General features: G+C 33.1%; 2 protein-coding genes across 5 annotated transcripts; both read right to left on the bottom strand.

The window, feature by feature from the left end:
* Positions 1 to 6,507: 6,507 nt before the first annotated feature.
* Positions 6,508 to 8,415, bottom strand: LOC133797196 (transcription factor KUA1). 2 transcript variants are annotated; one of them, XM_062235023.1, is made up of 4 exons: positions 7,741 to 8,415; positions 7,425 to 7,621; positions 6,931 to 7,315; positions 6,508 to 6,842 (listed from the first exon to the last, which is right to left on the bottom strand). In XM_062235023.1, exons 1-4 carry the CDS (start codon positions 8,126 to 8,128, stop codon positions 6,823 to 6,825), a joined length of 990 nt encoding a protein of 329 aa, XP_062091007.1. In that variant the 5' UTR covers positions 8,129 to 8,415; the 3' UTR covers positions 6,508 to 6,822. The 2 variants fall into 2 exon arrangements, with proteins under 2 accessions (XP_062091007.1, XP_062091006.1); XM_062235022.1 differs by having other exon boundaries at positions 6,508 to 6,829.
* A 3,988-nt stretch (positions 8,416 to 12,403) lies between these two features.
* LOC133797194 (probable acyl-[acyl-carrier-protein]--UDP-N-acetylglucosamine O-acyltransferase, mitochondrial) lies at positions 12,404 to 16,202 on the bottom strand. Of its 3 annotated transcripts, XR_009875619.1 has the most exons (12): positions 15,912 to 16,199; positions 15,731 to 15,813; positions 15,473 to 15,597; positions 15,277 to 15,385; positions 14,714 to 14,806; positions 14,506 to 14,622; positions 14,323 to 14,406; positions 13,661 to 13,765; positions 13,477 to 13,563; positions 13,214 to 13,345; positions 12,722 to 12,828; positions 12,404 to 12,653 (listed from the first exon to the last, which is right to left on the bottom strand). XR_009875619.1 is itself a non-coding variant. In XM_062235021.1 (11 exons), exons 1-10 carry the CDS (start codon positions 16,003 to 16,005, stop codon positions 13,226 to 13,228), a joined length of 1,017 nt encoding a protein of 338 aa, XP_062091005.1. In that variant the 5' UTR covers positions 16,006 to 16,199; the 3' UTR covers positions 12,404 to 12,828; positions 13,214 to 13,225. The 3 variants fall into 3 exon arrangements, 1 of the variants encoding a protein (XP_062091005.1); XR_009875620.1 differs by having other exon boundaries at positions 12,404 to 12,828; positions 13,477 to 13,570; positions 15,912 to 16,202; XM_062235021.1 differs by having other exon boundaries at positions 12,404 to 12,828.
* Between the last annotated feature and the right edge of the window lie 5,734 nt (positions 16,203 to 21,936).

The raw sequence follows: 21,936 nt of genomic DNA, 5'->3' as shown, positions 1-21,936 counted from the left end.
AAATTAACAAAAAAAAAAAAAAATCTAAATTTTATCATTCCAATATAAATAAAATACAATCAAAGAATAAACTTATTTGTTATAAATGTTGTACTCAAGCAAATAAATCATTTAAAATCCCCAAAAGTCCAATAACTCATAACAAAAACTCAATAAAAAAACCTAGTTATCAAAACTATTAATGAAATTGAAAGTAACATAGGATGATGAAGTAACCAATACCAAAATCTTCTTTAATTTAAAATCCAACTTGAAATATTAAATCGATATTATTATGAAATAATAAAATTTTAAAATTGTTTAAAGATAAATAATTAAATAGAAAGATGGAGAACATACCATAACAATTAAATGAACTATATACAATGCCTGTCGGTGCCATACGTAATATATAAATATATACAGATTATCAATGTATACAACCGAGTGTTGAAAATGTTAGTGTCAAAAATATTATTTTGTAAACATTAAAAAAATTCTATTTTTGCCAAACCCAAGTAAATATATTTTGCAAAATGATATATATATATATATATATATATATTTTATAAAGAAGCATTATCGAGAAATTATCAGTGTCTACAACAGATGGTCGAAAGTGGAAAAAATATTATTTTGTTTAGAAAAAATATTTTATAAAATTGACATTTAAACATATTTTGCGAAACCCAAGTATATATAAATATATATATTATAATAGATAAAAGGAAGAATATGCAAATAGAATACTAAGATTTGTGTTTCTTGTTATGTAGTCTATGTAATGTATGAAATGAAGTTTTATCTAACAATTACTATCTTATGAATTGACCTTGTCTCTTCTCTCTTTTCGAAACCATTTTGTCCGCATGTCAGACCAGCTACCAATTATTCAACTATCGACAACAAAATTTAGTCCAAATTTGAAGGCATTTGATCAGATCATGGTGACAGCAATCGATTAATTACATGCTAAACATGTGTTGGTTATTATCATTAGATCTAAATAGAGAGCTAATTAGTAAAAAATATATATCATTTATTCTTTTTTGGCAATAACATAAACAACAAACCTCTATCCTCCTCCTCCACAAATTTCATGTGAACGTACGATAAAAAAGTGAATATTGGATATTATTTGGGATTTGATGGAGTAAAAGATCCAAATAGTAAGACACCCCATAGATAGTTACTGGTTCAGGACATATAAAGCGTTAGTTGAAGGGTCACTGTTTCTTAAAAGTGACTATAAATGTGACAAGTCCCACTTTTCCAAGCAGACAAAAACACATAAGAAAAATCCAAATATGCATATATATATATATATATATATATATATACTTTTAATTCTTAAAACGTGTTTAGATTGGAAGGCCAATAAGTTATTTGTGTTAGCTTCTAGATAAGGGTCTTGGAAATTTAGTTGGGTCATATTTCAAAACAAGACCAAAGAATAATAATAGTAATAATAATACATATAATTTTCACAACGGAATTTTTTGTTTTTGTTATTTTTTTTACAAAGAAAGGATATAATGTCTTCTTTTTTTTTTTTTTTTATTGTTTTGAAAAACAGAGTTTGGACCTGAAAAGAAAGAGATGGAAATTGAAATGAGTCCCATATTGAAAACTTGAATATAGAAAGAGTAAGGTACTGCTTGGTGGCCCACAGAGAAAAAAACAAAATGTACGAACTGTTTTTTTCTCTGTTAGTGAGCAGAAGAAGACTAGAAGGTGCTAAGGCTAATGCATGTGTTTCCCTTCACTCGTTTCTGTACTGTCTTCATTTCTTCTCTTATCTTTTCTAAACTCAGAGATGTGTCCCCTTGCTGGTCATACAAATTATATTTTATCTTCCCATATGTTCTAATGATTTAATTAGTTCCTTCAAGTCCACCCTTTATCATATATATATATATATATATATATATATATGTTCTATATAAAAAGTGATAACAGAAATTCTTAATATTAACTATTTATTTTGTTAACTTTAACCAATATTTAAAATTAATTAAAAATAGATATTTGTTAATTATATTAATATAAATTCAAATATTATAAAATATTATTATTATAATAATATATAATACAAAAGTAGATATTTAATAACTATATTAATATAAATTTAAATATTATAAAATATTATTATGATAATAATATATATTCCTAATTTTTTATTAATTATATTAATATGAATTCAAATATTATAAATTATTATTATTATAATAACATTTAATATAAGCCTAGATATTTAATACTTATATCAATATAAATTTAAATATTATAATCTTAATTTTTATTAAAAAATTTATCATGTTTAAAAATGTTATCAGATTATATATATATTTAAAAAAATGGTAAACAATCTTTTGGTTTAATTTTTTATTTAATATATTTATGCTATTCCTTTATATATAATATTGTTTTTTTATTTGAAATATTTATATGACAATGATACAAATTTAATAAATTATATAAATAAAATTAAACAAACGTATATACTAGATACAAACAACATACAATACACATTTATTTAGTTTTATTTATAGAATATATTAATTATTTTTATTAAATTTATATTAATGTCAAATAAATATCTTATTTTAATTAAATAATTTATTTATTTTTGTTTAAGTTTATGTTTGTTCTAGTTTTTTAATTTGAGAGTGACAATAAGAGATTATATATTATATGTTTAATATAATATTAAATATTATACATGAATTTTAAATTTAAGTTCCTTGCTAGTTTTTTTTAAAAAATAATTTGTTGCTAATTGATAGTAAATTATATTATATGTTTAATATGATATTATTCTAATAAGTGAGTTTAAGTTTAATTAAATTTTATTTAAGTTATAAAATGTGTGATTTTATTATTTTTAAATAATTATCATTGTAAATCATATTTTAATTTTTTTAATTATTTATTATTTTTAAATAATTATCATTGTAAAATATCTAAAAAATATCATATTTTAATTTGTTTAATCATTTATTATTTTTAAATAATTATTATTGTAAAATATCTCAAAAATATCCTTTTTTAATTATTTATTTTATTTTATTTAAGTTTAAGTATTTACAAACTACCGTTAAATATAATAATATTATGTTAAATATAAGAATATTCCGTTAAAGTTAAGATTAAAAAAATAAAAATCGTTAAAACAAAAAATTTATGTTATCTACACACTTATTATATAGAAGATATATGGGTGAGTACTTAATGGTTACGTCAAATATATAACCATCGATGATTAAACAAATTAAAATAAGATATTTTACCATGATAATTATTTAAAAATAATAAATAATTAAAAAAATTAAAATATGATATCTTTTAGATATTTTAATAATTATTATTTAAAAATAATAAAATCATACGTTTTATAACTTAAATAAAATTTAATTAAACTTAAACTCACTTATTACAATAATATTATATTAAACACATAAATAATCTACTGTGAATTAGCAACAAATTACCTTTTAAAAAAAACTAGGAATAAACTTAAATTTAAAATCCACGTATAATATTTAATATTACATTAAACATATAATATCTTGTTGCCACTGTCAAATTCAAAAACCACAACAAACATAAACTTAAACAAAAATAAATAAATTTTTTAATTAAAATAAGATATTTATTTCAAAATTTATGACATTAATATAAATTTAATAAAAATAATTAATAAATTTTATAAATAAAACTAACAAAATGTGCATATTGCACGTTACTTGTATTTAATATATATATATATATATATATATGCAAGCAAAATTCATGAAAAATTGGAACATAAAAAAAATAATCAAAAAAATAATATTACTTTTCTTTTATTTTAACCATTAGTCAATGATTTTTGTTTTCGAGTTTTCTTATCATCTTCCTTCTTATTCAAATTTTGACTTAGGAGTCAAAGAATTCTAGTTATGGGGAAGTTTCATTCCAAGTAAATTAACAGTGCAAAAAAGATAAGTAAATTCATTGTGATTGTTAAGAATGAGTAGTATATCAAATCATTTATGAGGAGTGGAATTAAAGAAAGAGAAATTATAGGAAATGACCCAAAATAAAGCCATCAAGAAGTTAATGTCATCATTTTTAAAATTATAGATAAATGATCATTTTACATTGTTGATTACCTAAATTTCCCTTTTTTATAATTTATTTATTTATTTAGGACTGTATGACTTTAATATAGTGGAGAGCTGTAAATACGGGCCGGGCTTTTGAGCACGGCACGAAACCGGCACGAGCACGACACGGCACGAAAAAATATGGGCTTGGGCCAGGCACGGCACGACACGACACGGCACGACAAGCCCGAAGGCACAACACGAAAGCACGAACAAACTAGCCCGAAAGTACGACACGATAAAAAACTCGATATTTTGACATTAATAATCATAATAAATTTTTATTTGTCAATAATTAATAAATTAAAATTATAATATATGTCTTATTTTTCTCAATGTTTATATTTTTATAATTATATTAATTTATTTTAAGATTTGTTAGTTAAATTTTTAGCATTTATTAGTAGGTATTAAAATTCTAATAATTATCTTTGATATAATTTTGTGTAAAATATTGTTAAAAAGTATATAAAAATATCTAAAATTATAATTTAAACAAAGAAATGTATTTGGTTTGGTGGTAAGTCAATTGATGGTTAAAGAGGAGGTGGATGGTTCAATTCTCCATTCTCACATTTTTTACCAAAAAAAAAGTGGGTCGGCCCGGCCCGACACGAATTGAATATGGGTCCGGCCCGGCCCAGCCCGAATTTATCGGAGGCACGAAAATGTGGGCCGGGCCACATTTACAGCTCTAATAGTGGTATATGTATATTAGTTTTGTTTAATTAGTTTTTATTTTAAAGTTATATTGATTTTTTAAGTTTTTTCTAGGTTGTTGGTATATTATTTTCCAATTAGTGTATATGTTTTTTGTGGTATGGTATATAATTTTTTTTTGTGATATTTAATTTCTATTTTATTATACATAGTGGTAGTATATAATTTTGTATCATGGTATATACATTTTAATGGTAGTATATGACTTTATTAGCATAGTATATACATTTTTGAGTAATAATTTTGTAAGTTTTGATGGTATATTATTTTTCAACTCAGTATGTATATTTTGTGGTATGGTATATCATTCAACAACCCATAAAAAACGAAAAAAAAATCAAAATAACTTTAAAATAAAAACTAATTAAACAAAACTAATATACATATACCATAATATTAAAATATTTAGAATAAAATAGTAATTTGTTAAAGGGTGTATTTGGTAATATATGATATTAAATAGATGATTAGTCTATTTTACTACAAAATTAAAAACATGGACATTTACTTACTTTCACACAACATTAAGGGTCATTTTGCGCCATGCCCCTTAAAGAAATTTATAGAAATTACAAAATGTGAAAGTCAAATGAATTGTTTGCTTATCCAAATGTTTGGCTAACACAATCTTAGAGTAGGACCCAAGAATAAGAGTCTGCTAAGTTATATAATAGAACCAATATCAACCTACCAAAAAACCCAAAAGGGTGGTCCCCATCATTTATAATACCATGACAAAATATATGTGCCCTCTTGCTATGTCTATATCTATGTATTTATTTGTTCTGGTACTTTAATTATACCAAGGTCCTTTAGTGCATTTCTTTTTCTTAAAATGTGCAGTATCATTCAGTAAACTTTTTTTCTAAATTTTGTTGTTTTGCATCATTGATTAGGCACTTGAGAAAAATGACTAATATTTTGTCAGAAATAATAAAAATCTCAGTAAAGGAAAATCAAATTATGTGTTTTTTACTAATAATAGATAAAGAAAGTTGTTAGTCTTTTAGGTTTTTTTTGTAAATGATTTTATATGTGTATTTTTAGATATCTAATCCCACTTTTTATTAGTTAGAATTTTCAGAAAAAAAAACAGCAAAGGATAAATAATATTATACTTGGTTTATCAAGAAAACTAAGTAAAGTATGCCTTTTAGACCTTCCATCCAACTTGAGTAATCTTCATTTCTAACTACTCAATCTTCTTATCTTCTTAGCAGCCAAATAAGGAATATGTTTTATACTATTTTGTTGCCCTTCTCAACATTATACTAAAAGAGAAGAAGCTGGAGAACCCTTCATTCCTCTCACTTGTCACTATTATCACAGCTAGCTACCACTCAAAAGTAACTGAAAAGATATATATATAGATATAGATATTTATTATTTACAAGTATTTCTCTACTTTTCTGATCCATCTCCAAACAACCCATCTCAAACCACACCCCTCCAAATTCATTGGTTTGTATATAAATATATGTATATTTTAAACCGACTAACAAATAGTCCAAACAAGTTGCCTCTCTTAGGTCCTGTTATATATAATAAACTTTGTGACAAGGCTAAAAAATGAAATGATATGATCTAAAAAAAGAAAAAGCATTCATAATTGTGTTTTTCGTTTTGTTTTTTTTTTTGGCTTTTCACATTGGACAGTAAGTACCAAAAGCACTTTGAGAAACTTTGATTAGAGATTATAATAAGGAGCCAAATGGCAATACAGAAAGAGTGACATGGCTCTACCCTCATAATAATTTGCAGCCATATATCCATAAAGGAAGCACATATATGTATTCAACTGAACATGGTCATAACTACTACTACTACTGATGCATCTGTTTATTACAGAAAAGGAAAGAAGAAAAAAATAGTAATAATAAAGATATTCCTTCTATGCCGGCCCTCCACGATCTGTTAAGCATTCTAACTATAGTGGCAGTGAGATTCTGTGAATTTGATCTTCCTCGGTGAAGTTCTACTTCCTGGGATATAAGACTGCAAAATGATTGATTGTTTTCTATGGTTTATGAGTGAGTAATAATATGTGATCATGTAACAGTAATAGGGCCAACAAAGAGGGGACCTGGGTTGGATGGCTTATTTTGTTCCAAACTAGGCCTTGGCCCTGCCAGATTGAGCTCTAGATCAAGTCCTGCACCATTTGAAGAACTGGGTTTGGATGCAATGATATTGGACTTTGATTTCAACTGGGAATCCATTAATCCATGTAGCCAAACAGGTACTGAATTATTAGGGGGGTGATGAGAAGCTACTTGAGTAAAGTCAACTACTGGTTTTTGATGATTGTAATCTGATGCCAACTTTTGTCCATGTTTTGAAGAACTAAGCTCCAGCAATAGGGGCATGACAATACCGTTTTGCTGATTTTGATCCTTGTGCTGAGAGCAGCGAATGCTTTCATCATCACTAGGCCTGAAACTACCACTATGTAGAGGACTAATCCCAACCTGTCATCATTTTTCCAGTAAAATAATCAATTACATATACATATATATATTCATATAGAGGTGAAACCTCTACATAGGTAAGTACATGTATAAATATACATATATATACCATGTCAAATAGGCTTGATCTTCTCTTCTTCTTGTTGAGGGTTGCCTGTCTTAGAAAATATTTCTGGGCATGACTTGCAACTTGGGTTGGTGTTCTTGTAGTGACAAAGCTTCTGGAGATGCCTCTCCAGTCTCCCTTTCCTAGCTTCTCAAGCCCAACCAGAAATGTCCTGTGTTCTTCTTCTGTCCATGGAACACCTATATATAAATATATTATATCAATACAATTACAATATACTTTTCACCACACATAATTTAATCATCAACACAAAAGATAAGGCCAAAATTATGGTACAGAAAAAATATAGTTTGGTTACCTTTTTTTCTTTCCTGTGCTCGGCCAATGAGACCATCAGAGAGATAACCAATATTGGTTGCTGCTTTGTGATGATCAGAAATGGTTTCATCAGGGGCAATTCTGGAAGACAATGAAGAAGAGGGGGAAGAGGAAGCTGAAGATAAGGAGGAGTGCATCAGGCAGTCCATGCTGAAACTTTTCTTCAAGGCATTTATATTCATGGAAGAAGAAGAAGCAGCAGAAGAAGATGATGATGATAATATGTCTACTTTCACTCCAAAGAGACGAAGTGATGAATTGGCATAATTGTTGTTATTATTAACAAAAGTAGTAGCAGTAGAAGAAGAAGTGGTGCAGGTCCTTGAATTATGACCTATGTTTCCACAATGTGAGCACTTTCTGCCCATCTGATCTTCTCTCAGACAGAAGATTAAAAGAGCTATCAAAGACTAGACTTGCTATAACAACAGCCCACAATTCCAAACTCAGGGAGAGAGAGAGAGAGAGAGAGAGCGAATGAGTGATATGTTTGGTGGTATATATGATGATGGGGTGTTATGAAAATGGATGCACACCAAGAGAAGATGATTGGATATATTCTACATATATGTTATTGTTGGATATTTTTTTCCCACTTGGGTTTCCTTAATTAATTACAAAATAATACACTTAAGTACAGCTCTTCTTCTCTCCAATAGAAGAAAAGTATACCCCCCTCTCTCTCTCTCTCTATATATATATATATGTATGTATATATATATATAACAAAGCTTATCCTAGACAGGACAGTTTGTCCTATGAAGTACTGTCATTAGACATAGATGAAGTATAAAAGTGGTATATGTTTTCCTCTCCTCTCTTATAAAACTTATCTAGTTATTATATCTCATCTCATGCAAGATATTGTTATCCTCTGAATTATTAGCTTAGAAATATATTGCACACCCTCTAAATTTATTTTGAATGAACACTTAGTTTTTGGAAAAATATTACACAGCATATATATTAATTTATATGTAAGTGGGGGTATGAGTATATATATATATATATTATACTAATAGTTTGCTACAAATACTTACTTTTCATGGTATAATACATACTAGATAAAATAGAGGCGATCATCCATATCTTTGGAGGTAGGTAGGTGATAAAAAAAAAAAAAAAAAAAAAAGAGAAGAAATGTCATAGAAAATTAAGAGCTTTGAAAGTTGATATTAATTAACTACGCTACCACTTTCGTGTGAAATTCATGAGAATTGCAACCAAACTGTACTGAAGGCCAAGTTTTCAGGATAAAGATAACTATGGGGAAAAAAAACAAAAAATAGACACCTAGACTTCAAAAGTTTCAATTTCAGAGTTAATTTTCTACCAAAATTATAAGGAAGTAGGATTCTTTATTGTCAAGTCAATATTGTCCTTGGATCAAACTTTATATGTCAAAACAAGTTAAATTTTCTGCAACTTGAAAAAACTTTTCATAGATGTCCTTGGTTCAATCATTCAAACAAAATGACCAAATTATAGTGTTCAAAACTTCAGATTGAATTGATTATCAAAACAACAGAAATCATCACTGCTAAACATATGACCCTTGAGAGTTAATTTTTAGACTAATAATTCTTATCAAATGCTTAAATAGCATAGTTCTCTGTCCTTAAAATATACCATTTCAATCAACGCACAGAAGGACAAAGTATTATAATGATAACATAGAAAATATATATAGACTACTTGCATGTCACATCAGTTTATGTTTTCTTTTAATTTTTATTTTGGGTCCATTGAATTATGCTAAAATGAATTTGGCTAAAGTAGTATTGTATTGTCACAAACAGAATCCTAAGGCTTTGAGTAAAAGGAATTAGGAGAGGTGCAGGATATTCTCTTTCCAATATAGGTAAACATATGCATAATATATTATTGTACAGATAGAGACTAAGATATATATAATATATATTGAATAGATATCTAAGCCAACTAGCTTTTGTCTTAATTAATGTTTATTATTAATTTTACTTTGCCATGGATTTTAAGCTAATGGCTTTTATTTATTTATTTATTATTTTAAATACCAATGAATCTTGAAGCCAACTTGGGAAATTTTTAAATCCATCTTACCTTGTCTGAACAAAGAAAGACTTGTTATTTTATCTGGATTCATTTGGCATTATTATACCAAGGAATCTTCTTTCATATGAGACGACGAGAAGATAATGGCCTATAATTGTTTTTATAATCTTGTCTGACTTGGAATTAAATAACTTACTTCTGTTTATAAAGTATAGTATTTTTTTTAATATATATATATATATATATATGTGTGTGTGTGAGAAGTTGGTGATACTCTTTGATCTTATATGTTTCATTTTGCTAATTACTTAATCTTATCATTAGAGCTTCCAGTTTTGTTAAACTATTATTTATTCTTTAATAAGTTGCTAATAATTTCAAAGCTCCATATCAGCATTATCACAAAGTCACCCAATAGAATGGATAGTTCAAAATATTATATGACTTGGATCAATCCAAGATTAATTTCACATAGGGATGAGTTTGATCAAATCCAACTTGGTCAAAATTATCCTTCTTTCATTTTCTGTTTATTGATATATATGAGTGTTGTGATCCTGAAAATAATAGCACATAATTATGACTTTTGAGGCAACTAGAAAAAGAATGTTTCTCCTTTTCAATATAGCATGCAATTTTAAAAGTATTGGTAACAGAAAATTTAGTTATGTACTTCCTAAATTATTGTATTGCTATATTATGTAGAAATCATAGTGGAGTAAGATTGATTAGAAATCATTGTTTATTATAACAAGGCATCAACTTTATGAGAAGCAAATAAAGCCACCAGGGTAAGTTGCTGGAGTGAAAAGCACTGCTACTTCTAATTAGGTCTTTAATTTATAATTTTTTAAGCTCAAATGTTAACATTCTTATGAGCTCATTGTTGACTTAGTCCACTCTTTTTATGCTTTGGCTGCGGTTTTTTCTTTGAAGGTCTCATTTGGCTTTCTTCAAATTCACTATTTAATGTAGAGACATCTCTAATTCGGTATTTAAAACATGAAGTCCTAGGTCATAATAACAAAATTTAGTGTTGGTTGGATGAATTTGGCATATTATCAGAGAACATTTCTAATTTGGAATGCTCTCCTTTTCGTACATCCCTTTACCAAAATAGAAGGAAAAAAAGAAAAACTACTAACTGCTCTGATAATTAATTATTGGACATCATTAAGATGGAGCACTTCCTTTCAAAGTTTTAATTTTTTATTAAGGAAAAATGAACGGGTAAGGTTGTTGCATGGGTCATACTCAAATCAAGGATTACAACTGCTAGTTTTAAAATTAATTAAGCAACTGGCTTTTAATCCCATTTGAGGACGATATTAAATATTTTTGATTGTATATCACTATCAAGCCCACTTGAAATTATTAAAAAGATTACATCACGGACCATAATCCAATCTATAACTAGAATATGAAGAATGTCCAATGTATCAGCACTGACCATATATATAAATATATATCTGTAATAAAAAATAATTATACTATTGATCTGGCCATAACCCACATAAAAGATAATATTACCATCATTTTCTTCAAATGAAACTGATTGAAAGAAGAGGCTAAGAAAATTTGTACTTGAAGTTTGTTTAAATAATTATTGAATACAATAATACTTGATTCCTCAAATTAGTGTCTTTACTATTTGACAGAAGGTATAGCTTTCAAAATCATAATTGTCTGAGTCGGAGGAAGATGAAACTTAAGATTTACGAAGGATTGTTATGCAAAAGACAGAAGGAAAAAAATGTGTACATAATTTTTAATCAAACAACTTGACAAGCCTATTCAAAGTTAGTCACCCTTATTTACAGCAAATTTTCAGTCTTGGTCTTTCATAGTGTTTAGATTAAAGTTTGTTTGGAGTCCACTGTTGTGATGACGAGGACAATCCAAACGCTGTTCTTTCTACTTTATTGCAAACTAGCATCTTTTTTAAAAATATGCTTTGCAAATATACAAATGTTTACAAATTATTATGTTGAGAAGACTATTTTATTATCAACTATTTTGTCAAAATGTATTTAACTTATTAAAAAAATGCAAAAAAGTGTTGTGAGAAATCAAGAATGAGTGGAGTCATGTAACCTGGGTCCCAGATCTGACCAGCCCTACGTAGCACCTAAGCTAAATGAAACATCTTGTTCCAATTAGAAAGTCCCATACCTAACATATTTTCTCAACCAGACCAGTGTGAATGGTGAGAAGTTATATTACAAAATTTTGGATCAACTATATCTGGACTGACTTGGGATCCCAACCCAACCTATTTCAGTGAAAATCATCAATATATTGAATATCAATCAGCATTTCTTTGATAAAGTCAACATTGATTTTCGTGACTAATTTATCCTAAGCAATGTTGTAAGCAATCAATTCAAGGCAGTAACCAATAGGCATCAAGGCTTCATAGAAATTGATTAAAAGAAATGAAAATGTGAAGTAAAAGTCTAAGTCTAAGTCAGCTAAAGATTTTACATGGATTTGCTTATCATCAAAAGCAAATACCAACATCCAACGTCCAATATATTATTCAAGTAAGCTTATAGAATGGAAAATAGCATCATGTAATGTCCTTGAAAATGCATAAGAATCCAAACCCCAAAGAAAGCTATCCAAAGAATTCAATTGCTTCTACCAATAAGCTTGTACTTATTTATATGGTCATATTAATTAGCACTTAACCAACTAATTGAGTTCTGTCATCATTCAACGAAATTTCTAAGCTAATTACCACTAAACAACAAACTCAACTGGTCATTCCCTTTACATATACGTTATGACTTACTCCATGCCTATTATACACATAAATATATATATATATGTGTCGTAGTTTCCATCCGCATATTCTCTCTGCAATTACAGCCTTTATCAATACAAAGATTCTTTTTATATAATAAAGCAAGTGCTAAAGAATCTACCTTCAAAATAACTCAACTCAAAAGCTGCATGTTTAAGTCTTCGTTCACATGATATCAGTCCAGGTCCTTCACCCCCTTACGAGATATCAAAAGTTGGGTTTAATCTTCTGAAAAAGGAAATCAAAATCACTCAGTGACTGCAGCAATGAACAGTTAAAGCTCTCTCTCTCTCTCACCTTTTAGAAAGCTAAATTTAAGTCGTGCTATATTATTAAGATATCCACTAAAAATAAATGTGCATGTAATACATTACTAGGACCAACAGTAAATGGGGGTATTATAAATATAATTCATAAGAAATGCATTATATTACTTGAAGGTTAAAAAAAGCACAAATGTAACAAAAATTGCAACATATTTTCAATGTTCAGCCAGAATAATTATATGTATCCTATTTACCATCAATTTGGGACCAACGGGGTTAAGATGAATAAAAATGGTCTGTTTATAATTGCTGTATTATGAGACTTATAGAAAGATACAAATACATACTATAAGATGGATTTAAGAGCTATTCCAAAGTCTATGTTTGCATATTCCTCGTCGCTCTCCTTCAAGAGATTTGCGAATAGAATGAACCATGTAACATACTGCAGGAACATTTGCCAGTTTCTCATCCTGCTCCTGCAACATAGATAGAACTTCCATAAAAAAATCATTTTATACTCTGCTATAGTTCTCTTGTACTTTTTATTTTTTTTTTAAAAATAATAATTTGGCTGAACGGGTATGAAACAAATTGAGTCAGGATTTACCACTTCTGCAAGACGTTCTTCGAAACCCCTGGCATCCTCTTGAAAGGGCATGAAAATCTTTCTGTAAGCTGTTCTTAGGCTTGTGATCTAGGTCCTTGTCCAAAGTAATACAAGCTCTTTCATCAATTAAAACTAAAATGAACATAGTATATTTTATTTTAAAATATTGTTTGTCAATGCAAACCTCAGTAGCTGTAAACCCATTGCGTCGAAGGCCCTCCAAATTCAAACTGCGAAGCTCAGGTCCATCTCCTGCAACCATCATGTACTTTGGAACATCCTTTTTAACCTTCAGAAAACAACAAACCAAACATTGGAAATTAATATACTTATTATCTATCTATCTAATAGGGTAATAAAAATCCTCTTAGGTCACGTTTGGAGGATGAGATTGAATAATTTTAATGAAGTAGTTTTGTTATTAAATTAGAGAGGATATTGGAAAAATTAATATAAGAACCTAAATAATCCCTCTAATTTAGGATAACTTAATCCTATTGAAAAATTTAGATAATTTAATTCATCCAATCCCCATCTCCATATATTTCCTTGGTAAGAAAAAAAAATTGCTACTTTGCATCCAACTTATTTTTTTCTAATTTAATATTGGCAAATGATCAACTAATTCATTCTTCTATATTTTTTTCTCTTGTACTTTTTAATCCAAACCCACTATCCAAATATGACCCTAATTTATAGCATGTATATCTGTTAAGGAAAAACAACAATTCTGTGATACGCACCATTTGAAGTACTGACACATTCCAAATAGCAGTTTCAATAACTTATATCCAAGTTGGACATAAACAACTGACTATTGTAAGAAAAATAAGTTAATGACCATACCATTGCACCAGCACCAATGAACGAGAAAGAGCCAATATGGCAGAACTGATGAACAGCAGCACCTCCAGCAGTGTGAGCAAAGTCCTGTATTGAAGCACTTAATATAACTTCACGACAAACTCTACCTGTAAAACTTACGCGAGAATTGCAGTCATCTTATTGCAGAAACAAGAAAGAACTTACTTCAACCACAACATGTCCTGCTAGAAGCGTGCCATTTGCAAAAATATTATTGTTTCCTACTTTGCAATCGTGAGCAATATGACAAGAGCCCATGATCAGATTGTTGTTTCCAATAACCTGATTACATAATGAGAGAGAGAATAGCAACATTATTGCTTGAAATATAAGGCTGTTTGGAGAACAAAACATGGATTTCTTTTTCACATACAGTTTTGTCACTTGATTTTGAAGATCGGTGTATTGACGTATGTTCTCTGATATCGTTGTTCTCCCCAACATCAAGAAAACATTCATCACCTGGCTAAAGCATGGAATAAAATAAACAGACATAATTGAGTAAAGGAGCCACACATGCTTGAAACTTATACTAGCTTAAATGACTGTACCGGTGGTGGACATAATGATGGTGAAGAAAAGACAATGATGCTAATGGTAATTAACTAGCAAGCACATAGAGAGAGCAGGAGAGATTCCATGTACTAGCACCCATATAGAAGAGGAATTTAATAAACCAAATTATACCCATGATGAGCATTTAAAAGAAGAGAAAAAATAATTCAATCAGAATAATTGTTGAGACTAAAGAACAACTCACGGTGACAGAAGACACTCAATAATGGTGTACTGACTTCATTTAAGTTTACAGTATAAACTGGTTCCATTGTAAAGTGCATGTATGCTAAGCATAGAAGATTTTAAAATGCTAGCATAGTATCACATTATGACATTCAAAAAAGTGACAAGTTAATATCAAACCAGTTTGAAACTGACCTTGTACTTCAAATCTTGGCCTCTAATCCCAACAACGGCATAATGTCCCACAACGTTGTTGCATCCCATCACAGTACGCCCTGGGAGATCATCACCAACCACAGCACCACTGCCTTAAAAAGTTAATCAAGTCAAATGTGGAGCAAAAAGAAAATGTTTAACCAAAAATAATACATAAACCAATGTCCAAACTCACGTCATCAGAATGCAATCGTCCCCCAATTCTGTATTACCATATACATGGCTTGCCGTATGCAATTTACAACCATTCCCAAGCTTTGCAGAGGACCCAACAGTACAAAAGGGACCAATGGAAACACCCTGAATCATATAGACAAATAATTTCATCAACATCCGCAACAATTGAAGCTAAAACCACCCAGGTAGACGATAACTAATAGACATAGTTAGAAAAGTTCACAGGGTCATGTTGCAAAGCAGAATACACAAGTACCAGACCAACTTTAGCATTGGGGTCAACAATGGCAGTGGGGTGAATGAAGGTGGTAGATTTTGCAAGTTCCAAACTTTCAACATCTGCACCAAAATCACAAGTTAAAATACAAGGAACTAATAAACCCTCCATCACAGCCCATAACTAGGTTCATATGTAGAGAAAGAGAGATAGATGTTACTTCGAAAGGAGGTGCAGAAGGATCGGAGAGAGAGAACGGTGAGAGCAGAGGAAAGTTGGTTGGCGGTGGTAGCTTGGAAGAGGCGACGGAACATGTCGAGATCGAAGAGTCCCTCACTCACTCACTCAACTGCTCTTTCGCTCAGAAGAGAAGAGTAGTGAGTGCGAGTCTACTTTCCTTCGTTGTGAATGGTTCTTTCTTTTCTTGTATTTGTATGTCTCTCCGAACCATCTTCTTTCCGATCATTTTCGCCTTTTTTGTTTTTTAGCACAATCTAATCCCCCACTCTTCCCACGCCAACATCCACTTCATGTTTTCTTTTTTTTAATTGGCTTCAAAACTCCTTATTTGTATTTTTTTTTATTTTTTATAGTTAACCTCCAATTTTTTTCAATTAAAGCTCAAAATTCACAGTTCCTTAGCAAATCTAGGATCCACATTTATCATTTATTTTTTCTATTATCTACTATTATGAATATGAGTTAACACACTTGACAATCTCTTATTCATCTATATCATATTTTATTAATTATTTTAATTTAAAAATAACTAATAACTAAAAACTAAAAAAACTTAAAAAGGAAAATCAAAGTTCACTCTCTCTCCTCTCTCTCGTACCCCTCTTCTTCTTCATCCCTTTTCCTTTTTTTTTTTTACATATCTTATTGCCCCAGGCGCAACCTAGCGCAACTCCACCCACGCAACCTAATCGCGACCTCCAAACCACCACCTTCGCTGCCCTCAGCCCATCACCACCACAACCAACTCGCCACCACCACGCAGCCAAGTTGCATGTCCCATTGCACCACCCAACTCTGCCTCAAAAAGAAAATTGTCGCACCTATTTTCTCTCACCATGCATGTTTCGAAACCTCAGAGGGTCAGGTTCTTCATCAGCCCAGCCCTGGGAATGGAGAAGTTGCAAGACAAAGGGGAAGAAGAAGAGGGTCGAGGTTGGGGTTGTGCTGTGTTGGATTGCGCGAGACAGAGCAAAGGCCTGCGAATGAAGAAGTTGCAAGAAGAAGAAGAGGGGAAAATTTAGGGTTTAGTTTTTAATTTTATTTCAGAATTATAAATTAATATATTTTTTTAATAAATATTTTTAGTTTTTAATATTGTTACACCCAGATTTCGAGCATGAGAAGTTATGATCCTGAAATCTAGGCTCATTAGGTGTAAGCTCGAAATATGTACGGTCGTCATATGACCCTTCAGTTAGACTGTGTTGCTGTAAATAACGACCTCGAAAGCTCGAAGAGTGTGTAGCCTCGAATATGCTCTGAGCTCACAATAGCCATGGGTCAACACTTGTATATATTTCCTGATGCATCTCTTGCCTTCAGACGAGATGGTTCGAGCTTGGTAAGTGTAAGCTCGAATGTGATGACTTCATCAATGGATACTTGCTATAAATATAGGCGAAGTAAGATGACGAGCTCATGATTGACAGATAGTCTCGGAGATGTAATGGACTCCGTATCTGAGCTAATCGATTACATATGAATGTATTTATTGTTGTAAAATCCCAATGTTTAAGGGATATTATACAATTTGTTATCCAATCCCACATTTTATGGGATGTTTCCATGTACGTAGGAAATAAGGCATTAAATGGCATTATATTATTTGATTTACAGAATCTCTTCTCGAAATATGTGGGAATGAATTCTGAAACCTTCTCTATAAATAGAGAAGGAAACTCCATTTGTAGGGGACCGAAATTCTAAGATCTTGAGAGAAAACTCTGGGCAACTATTCCCCAAAAAGTTTGCAGAAAACTCCCAAGTACTTATAATACAGACTCGTGGACTAAGCCGATTTAACTGCTGAACCACGTAAAAAAGATCATATTTTCATCTTCTTTTATTTCCTCTGATATATCTTTGTTTAATTGCTCTCCTTTTTAAGTTGACGAAAAACAGCGTCAAAAGTTTGGTGCTTTCATTGAGAGTCATTAAACAGTGTGTGCGTGAATTTGTTTAGTCAGAAAGCTTCTCGAATTAACAATGGCTGCAAATGATCCCAATATTCTGGAGGAGGAAATTCTAGATGAAGATGAGTACCCCCGACACTCTGGAAAGCAACCTATGGTGAATTCTGATCCTGATGAGAGGAGTGATTCATCCGACTCTCGAGGACCACCTGCTCCCAGGGCCGACGAGGATATGTACTACAATCCTGAGAGATATGTCCCAATCGTGGAACTCGAGAATCGCCAACCGCGTAAACAGTTAGCAGAAGCTAAAAAACGCAACGAAGAGCTAGCCAGACTAGCTCTTGAAGCGCAGACAGCTCAAGCCCTGCCTCCGCAAGATGCCCAAGCTCCACCTCCGCGGGACGTTCATGTCCCACCTCGTAGGCCTCGAGGGCTACCGCGTAAAAATGCGGCCACCAGGAGAGCGGAGCAACCTCCGCCACCAGCAGAGCAGCCTGTCCCACCGAGACCCCGGAGAGGTAACCGGGCTAAAGGTGCTGCCAACCCAACTGCAGAGGCACTAGCAAGAATGGGGAATAACCGAGCCCCCTCAAAGGCTCGGACCCGAAATCCTAGTGCCACGCAGAATGTGCCAAAGCCTGATCGAGTGAATTCAGGGCCTTCTAGGCCCCATAATGGACGATGGCCACCTTCTCCAATAAGGCACCCACCATCGCCAATAAGGCACCCCTCGCTAGTTCGGAGGGATGCGCAACCGACCCATCGTGATAGGGAAAGGCGAGCTGGGCGAAGACATGGGAATGAAGAAACTGCTAGGGAGCGTAGGGGTCCCCATCCCACGAGGAGCCAAATGTCTCGATCTCAAACTATTGAGACAAGGAGATCAGCAGGAAACCCATCTCGTAATAATCATGCAACGAGCCATATCAGCGAAAGCTCGGGTGACACTAGATCTGTGAGTATATATAACCCAGAGCCCAGGAACGCCGGAAATAGAGGAGATCACCTAGATTTACGGGAGCATTTAAACCATAATCGAGGACGTGATAACCCCTCGAATCCAGATCTGAGAGATCATCTCAATGGGCACAAACATCCCGCACCGAGACGGGGAACTGGAGTTGTAATCAACGATAACCAGTTCCCCCCGATTCAGGCCAGACCTCCCGTAGATCCGGTCCAAGAAAGGATTGAGCAACTGGAAAGAGCATTAGGCTCTTGCAGAACGAACGTAGCCGAGAACGGGACGAAGAGTTCGATGAGGAACTCGAGCCCTTTGCCCTGCATATTTCTAACACCCCGTTTCCTCAAGGATTTACAATTCCTCATGTCCTGCCATTCAATGGAAATTCATATCCATACAGCCACTTAAGCACGTTCAACACAATTATGTGAGCCAGTAAAGTGGGCTACGAACTCAGGTGTATGTTGTTCCCAGCCTCTCTCACGGGACCAGCAAAAAACTAGTTTGAAAAATACAAAAGACATTCGATTGCTTCTTGGGATCAACTATTGAGAGATTTCAAGAAACAATTCAAAGTCATGGTCGGCATCAGGCCCGAGGCTTCTGCCTTGACCAATGTCTGACAGCAGCCAAATGAGTCACTAAAAGGTTATCTCACAAGGTTTAACTTGGAAGTCGCTCGGGCTCGAGATGTCGACCAATGAACATTTAATGGTCGTTCGAGCCAGAGTAATGCCTAGGAGTCCTCTCTGGGAAGACTTACAAAGAAAACATGTAAGGTCCTTAACCAAGTTCAATCAAAGAGCTCAGAGGTTTGTTAATGTAGAGGAGGCGAGGTCAGCATTGAATATGACCCCTCAGCCCGCAACTACAACAACAAACGCTAACTCTACCTTGACCTTCGCGGATCCTAAAACTTCAAAACCCCCCGGGGACAACCCTTCCAAGAGAAAGAAAAATGAAGGGAATAACCCTGAGGCGGATGGGGGAAAGAAGAAGAAAGGGGAAAGATACTTCTCCGTATACAAGGTGTATACCGAGCTTAATGAGTCTTGGGAAAATATCTACCTAGCTAATGAAAACCAGGTCCCTTTCAGACGACCTGATCCCATGATGAACCAAAAGGCGAAAAGAGATTCTAGAAAGTATTGTAGATTCCCATAGATATCGGGCATACAACCGATGAGTGTAACGCCCTACTTCCTTAGAGTCGTTACTAAGTGAGTTTAAAAACGTGCAACAACTCGCTAATCGAGGTTTTAAGTCAAACAGTGTAATTAAACCATAAACAGAGAAAAACTTTAGAAATAATTCCATTTCAATGTAAATCATAAAAGTTTAACACTTGGGATCCCAAAATACAGTCTAGAAATATTTACAACTTATAAACTGAACCAAGTCGACTAAACGAAAAAATCTAGGTTTATTTATAACCATCTCCCAAAATCCTCTGGCTGTGCCAGCCAGGCTGGCCCAACATGTACACACCGCCTCACGCCTGCTACACTCATGGTCAGTTGGCTTTCTCCTTACCCTTACCTGCACCATAGAGCATCTGTGAGCCGAAGCCCAGTAAGAAAACACACAAACAGATAACATATGCAACACATATATCAAACATATAAACAGGCCACCAATGGGCTAAACACATATGGCCTAGCCGTCCCAGGCGTTTACCAAGCCCTGGGTTCGCGGTCCACACCGTGTGGATATCCCAGGTATCCTTTTAGGGACTCGCCCTGGCAACTCGCACTCCACGTGCTCAACGCTGCTCCCGGCCCCCTTGTCGTACCCGGCCTTGCACTCAACGTGCCTAGCGCCATTCCCGGCCCTTTGCCGTTCCAGGCCCCCTGCCGTCCTCGGCCTACACCGTTTCCGGTCCTTGCCGATCATTCACATAATAACATTCATAGCATATTAAATAAGTACAGAATACTAGCAAATACAACCAAAGGGGCTACGCCCTGCAATTCAAACACATTGGGCTCAGCCCTGCATACAAGCTCTGTGGGAACAAGGGTTTTCTTACCTGAGTCCCGAGCACCGATGTCCCAAGCACAATCCTCTAACTTGAGCCTCGCCGAAACCCTAGTCACAACACATTAACAACATCCATCCATCATGTTCTAATCCAATAAATAACTTTGAGCCATAACCCTAACCTCCGACATCTTGAATTCTATCAATCCGGGTGATAAAATCCATCTCGAGCCTTAACCATTGAGTTCCCAAGCCTAAACACCCTTAAAAACACAAACTAGCACTAAAAGTCGTTGCCCCACCCTGAAGCGACGCGGCTAGCCTCAAAACAGAGGCTAGCACTCCCCTGCAACACACACGAGCCGTAGCGCGCATGAACTTCTCGGCCTCCCATGGCCGCGCGTGCACACGGGCCGCGACGCGCCCCTCCTAGGGCCGCGGCCCTCACCTCCAAACCCATAATTCTTCACCAATTTTCTATATTTTCCTCAAGCCAATTCACCCTAAAACTTAGCTAACAATCCTAGATAATCAACACAATCATTCCAGCTCAATATCAAAATCAAAACCCCATTAAAACCTGCTCCAAAGCTCAACTAAAGCACTCAAGACAAATCAAACTTAACCAACATGCAAACTCTAATAAACTAGCAGCAAATCTAAACTTAATCTTCATAATTAAGGCTTACCCTTGCTGGATTAAGCTTCAAAACCAGTCCTCTATGCTCCAATCTTCAAGCTTCAAGCTCCCTTAAATCCGCAGCTGCAATCCCTTAGCTTTAAGTTGATTTCCCCAAAGTTTTCCTTGAATTTGCCTTAGAGAGTGAGGAGATAAAAGGATAAGAACCTATCTTCAGCTGAAAGGTAAGAATAGGTGTCGGTTTCTACAAGCCCCTAAATGGTTCTTTCTTTTTATTTAACTTAATCTATGTGGTTACCTCAAGGCTCGGGGTACCAAAACGTCCCCGAGGGCAAAATGGTAAATTTCCCCAATATTCCCTCCTAAACATTCTATCATCAAATATATCTCCAAATATTTATTTCCCTATCCCGATATCCCCATAATATATCTAATACCCAAATTACCCCTCGACTCGCCCCGAGTCGGATTCTCGACCCCGTTGTGACTTCCTGGCTAACCGCTC

The sequence above is a fragment of the Humulus lupulus genome, chromosome 8, assembly GCF_963169125.1.
Source record: "Humulus lupulus chromosome 8, drHumLupu1.1, whole genome shotgun sequence".
Classification (NCBI taxonomy): domain Eukaryota; kingdom Viridiplantae; phylum Streptophyta; class Magnoliopsida; order Rosales; family Cannabaceae; genus Humulus; species Humulus lupulus.
The sequence above is the reverse complement of the archived record's forward strand: the minus strand, read 5'-3'. Positions and strand labels throughout refer to the sequence as shown.

What these genes read in the sequence shown, in the direction of transcription:
- LOC133797196 (XM_062235022.1), bottom strand. Translation starts at nt 8,128, where the DNA reads ATGGGCAGAAAGTGCTCACATTGTGGAAACATAGGTCATAATTCAAGG. An exon ending in AGCACAGGAAAGAAAAAAAG is followed by an intron (nt 7,622 to 7,740) that starts GTAACCAAACTA and finishes ATTTATATATAG; the next exon opens with GTGTTCCATGGACAGAAGAA. An exon ending in GATCAAGCCTATTTGACATG is followed by an intron (nt 7,316 to 7,424) that starts GTATATATATGT and finishes AAATGATGACAG; the next exon opens with GTTGGGATTAGTCCTCTACA.
- LOC133797194 (XM_062235021.1), bottom strand. Translation starts at nt 16,005, where the DNA reads ATGTTCCGTCGCCTCTTCCAAGCTACCACCGCCAACCAACTTTCCTCT. An exon ending in CTTCTGCACCTCCTTTCGAA is followed by an intron (nt 15,814 to 15,911) that starts GTAACATCTATC and finishes ATTTTGGTGCAG; the next exon opens with ATGTTGAAAGTTTGGAACTT. An exon ending in ATGGGTTTACAGCTACTGAG is followed by an intron (nt 13,564 to 13,660) that starts GTTTGCATTGAC and finishes ACAAGGACCTAG; the next exon opens with ATCACAAGCCTAAGAACAGC.